Genomic DNA, 4,578 nt, shown 5'->3' on the forward strand with positions numbered 1-4,578 from the left:
GCTGTAGATCATAATGAAATTGCTTGTTAACATATATACATATACATATATATCTATATATATATATATAGTGTATTTTGTGTGTACAGTTAGATGTATGATTGATCTTGTTGAGTTTGGAACTCCACACAAATGATCATCATCCGATTTGCTTCCAGTATTGGTTATGATAATCTATTGGGGTTAAGCATCCAATTGCACTTAGAACATTCAATGCGGATGTTCCAGACAACCACAATGGTGAAACATACGTAGGGAACAAATGATATTAATTTGTGTTTATCATAATAAATAAATATATGTGTGTGTGTGTGTGTGTAAAGAATTTTGTTGTTTAACAGAATAATTCTATATTCTTCAACATTGGTCCTTTTCGTTTTTAAACTGGCTTTTAAATTATTAAATATAAATTTTGTTTGTACTGTAACAATTTAATTTGATATCTGTCTGCTATAGTTTATCTAAACTCACTGGTGTGTTATTAAAAAAGAAAGTTAAATTCCATAGGTTTATGAAACCAATTTCTGTTCTTCAAAATTATATTTTGAAACGGTTTTAAAGGTTTAAATATGATTCCCTTTCTAATGTTCCAGTCTTTCTGCTGCAGGATTCTTTAAACCAACTGTTGTACCATTTCAAAAACAATACATATGTATATAATAATTCTTTCAACAATAAGCACAAGGCTGACAATTTTGTGGGAGAAATAAGTTGATCACATCAACCTCAGTGCTCAACAAGTCCGTGTGTCATAGATCCCCGAAAGGATGACAGGCAAAATCAACCTTGACAGAATTTGAACCCAGACCATAAAGATGGATGAAATGCCACTAAGAATTTTTGTTCAGCATGCTAACAGCTCTGCCAGTTTGTTACCTTTTTTTTATTACAGGCACAAGGCCTGAAATTTTGGGGGAGGTAGGGCTAGTCAATTACATCGACCTCCCCAGTGCTCAACTGGTATTTAATTTATCAACCCCAATAGGATGAAAAGGCAAAGTTGACCTTGGCAGAACTTGAACTCAGAATGTAAAAACGGCGTAATGTCACGAAATATTTTGTCTGGCATGCTAAAAATTCTGCCAGCTCGCTGCCTTAAATATGTATATATACATAAATAATAACTCTGTTGGTTAAGGAAACCAATTTGTATTCTTCAAAATCATTCCCGTTTATGAAATGGTTTAAACTTTTAAATATAATGTACCAGTTCTATTTAACATGTCTATCTGCTATTAATTCAGATTTGTTTTTTTTAACGTTGTATTCAAGAAATATTTTCTGATCACTATCTAGCAGAATTTATATATTTGTCGAGATGGTGCATTATTATTATTTTTTTTTTGGCAAAAGATGTGATATTAATAATTATAACAATGATAATAATAATAATAATAATCCAGGCTGAATGCTTTGGGTTTTTTTTTTTTTTTTTGTGTGTTTTGTCTTGTTCATTGTTTTGTTTTTTTGTTCTGATTAAGTTTTAGAAATTGTAGTTGATAACAACTAAAGTGCTGTTCGTTCGTCGTATACAACTTCTGATTCGTTATGTATAAGACAATCTGTGTCGTTAGAATAAAGCGCAGTGTGTGGTAAGGTACTGTTTTTCATGAGGGCAATCGCTGCTGCACTTTCGTTTCTCATGCGGTTCTTCTTCTTCGTGTCCACCTAAGTTAGAAAAAAAGAAAAGAGAAAAAAAATAGTCAGTTTGAGACACAAGCACTTACACACACACACACACACACATGGCAGAAGATAGTTTGAGGCACAAACACAAACACACACACACACACAGTAGACCTTTTGGTTACCAAGTTCCTTTTCAAGGCTTTGGTTGGCTTGGGGTTTATAGTAGAAGACACATGCCCAAGGTGCTGCACAGTGGGACTAAACCTGAAACTATGTGGTTGAGAAGTGGACCTAAGAACCCTGTGCCTCACAGATGATATGACAAAGGACTGGGTTCTCTGTCAATATGAAACCCTCAAAAAGACTTGCCCTCTTCAGCAAAATGCTATGTTTTAGGTTTTCCACTTGTTAGTGCTTCTCCCCCCACACTCAAGCATTATGCCTGTTCCTTTCTTCCAGCTCCTAGCTCTTTCAGACCATCTAATTACATTATAACTTACTTTTGCCCACGTCCACCTTGTGGCTATAATCTTTACTACACTTGCCGCTTGTCCCCACCCCACTTTTCGGCATCTTCCTATCTTCCGCTGCTCATAATTCTAGCTTCATTTTGGCAGTCCTCCTCCTTACCCCTCATTCTCTTTCCTACACAATCTTGTCAAACACCTACCTGTGCCTATTCAGCTTGTCATGTGAAGACCACTAGGCACCTTATTACCATTATGAGGGAATACTGAAAAGTCCTCGGCTTTGCATAAAATACAGGAAGATCAATTAATTAGAATTTTATTCAACATATTCCCCTCTTAGAAAAACTGAAGGACCACTGCAATAACTGTGTGAATTTAAGCCCTGTAAAAGAACTCAGAAGGTTGGGTCTCCAACCAGGCCTTTCGCAAGACCCTTAAAGCCAGGAAGTTTTCAGTACCCACTTCTATTTATCTCTTGTAGTTCCCACTGATCATTTTCACTTTCTCTCTCTCATGTTTCCCTACGACATGGGAATAGCCATGCTGACCCCTCTACAGGAACCTCCTTTGTTCTTCTACCCCACAAAACGCCACCAAATCCTCCGTCAGGATTCGTAGTCCTGCAAACTGCATGGCAGCCTCAACAGGCAACATGGCATGAAAATAAGCATTCAGTCCACATAGTAAAATGGTTGGTATCACTAGGTACTTTCCATGCCTAAGCAGACATTGGAACTTGGTGAAGTTCTTGGACATACTGGATCTGGTCAAAACTGTCCAATCCATGCCAGCATGGAAGATAAGCATTAAATGGTGGTGATTTACAGCAGGAATTTTTAGAAAATACTTTGAACAATGTGAGACTATGGCAAGATATGTTGCCACAATGTAGTGTCATCTCAATACCTTTATACAGCATAAAAAGAAATTCTACTTACTCTAGAATATACTTCTTCTGCCGTCAGTCTTGGACTGTCTTCGGGTGAAGGGGGTCCAAAAGTAATTGATCCAGAAGAATCCTCTTCAAATCCAAGGTTTTGAATACCTAATGAATAATAATAATAATGATTTAGTTCATTAGTGTCTTGGTTATGAAAGCATGTATAGTGGAGGAGTTTGTTTCTCAACCACATGGTTCTGTCTAATGAATAAAAATTATAATGATTTTAAATTTTGGTACAAGGTTAGCATTTTCTGGGGAGGGGTCAAATCAATTACATCATCTCCAACGTTTAACTGGTACTTATTTATTTTATTGATCTTGAAAGGATGAAAGGTTAAGTCAACCTTGACAGAATTTGAACTCAGAACATACAAAAAGACAAAATACTGCCAAGCATTTTGCTTGACATGCTAATGATTCTGTCAATTTGCCACTTTAAAGTAAAAATTTGTGGAATTTGAACTTAGAACACGAAGAGCTGATTGAATGTCATTAAGCATCTTGTATGGTTCTACCAGCTTGCTACCCTCTTTCGCTTGTTTCAGTCATTTGACTGCGGCCATGCTGGAGCACTGCCTTTAGTCGAGCATATCGATCCCAGGACTTATTCTTTGTAAGCCTAGTACTTATTCTATCGGTCTCTTTTTGCTGAACCGCTAAGTTACGGGGACATAAACACACCAGCATCGGTTGTCAAGCGCTGGTGGGGGGACAAACACAGACACAAACATATATATATATATATATTAATGGGTGTGTGCCTTTATTTGTCCCCATACCATCGCTTGATAACTGGTGTTAGTGTCTTTACATCACTGTAACTTATCAGTTTGGTAAAAGAGACCGATAAAATAAGTACTAGGCTTACAAAGAATAAGTCTTAGAGTTGATTTCTTTAAAAAGAATCCTTTAAGGTGGTGTTCCAGCATGGCCGCAGTCAATTGACTGAAACAAGAAAAACGATAAAAGAAAGAATATACTGATCAGGTGATTAGAGTCATTAAGGTGAACCAGGTGTTGTACAGGAGAATACTTTGACGTACCAATATGCTTAACGCCAAAAGATGTCTTTAATTCTTTCGGCCAGAATGTTGGATGAACAAATCCTGGAGAAACATTCTTGTCTTGACTGGCATCAATTTTCTGAATTTCTCTTTCAGCAGAAGGACCATCGGAATTGGCATCCTAGGAATACGAAATCAGTAAGAGAATGTATAAAGATACCAATACATTTGTATACATTTGAGTATATGCATATATATATATATAAGTGTGTGTGTGTGTGAGTGTGCGTGTGTGTGTGTATATGTGTGTGGGTATATATATATATATATATATATATATATACACACACACATATATATATATTATACTCATTTATTGTGCTTTTACTTATTAATTTTTCTATATGTGACAGTGGATTTTCATCGATGGTTCTTTTCCCTAAAACTATATATATATATAAATTTTATAAGGAATATTCTAGAAGAATATGTTACTGAACTTATATTAAGTGCTCTATTATTTTGAGCAAAT

General features: G+C 35.8%; 1 protein-coding gene across 1 annotated transcript in view; it reads right to left on the reverse strand.

The window, feature by feature from the left end:
* Positions 1 to 6: 6 nt before the first annotated feature.
* The window catches only part of LOC106871799 (mucin-3A), a 164,652-nt gene continuing 160,080 nt past the window's right edge, over positions 7 to 4,578 (reverse strand). The window contains exons 9-11 of the mRNA XM_052977118.1: positions 4,086 to 4,227; positions 3,038 to 3,144; positions 7 to 1,668 (exon numbers count right to left, since the gene is read on the reverse strand). Coding sequence (XP_052833078.1) covers positions 1,507 to 1,668; positions 3,038 to 3,144; positions 4,086 to 4,227 — 411 coding nt within the window. The 3' untranslated portion in view covers positions 7 to 1,506. The remainder of the gene's footprint in view (positions 1,669 to 3,037; positions 3,145 to 4,085; positions 4,228 to 4,578) is intronic.

This window comes from Octopus bimaculoides, chromosome 27, assembly GCF_001194135.2.
Source record: "Octopus bimaculoides isolate UCB-OBI-ISO-001 chromosome 27, ASM119413v2, whole genome shotgun sequence".
NCBI lineage: Eukaryota > Metazoa > Mollusca > Cephalopoda > Octopoda > Octopodidae > Octopus > Octopus bimaculoides.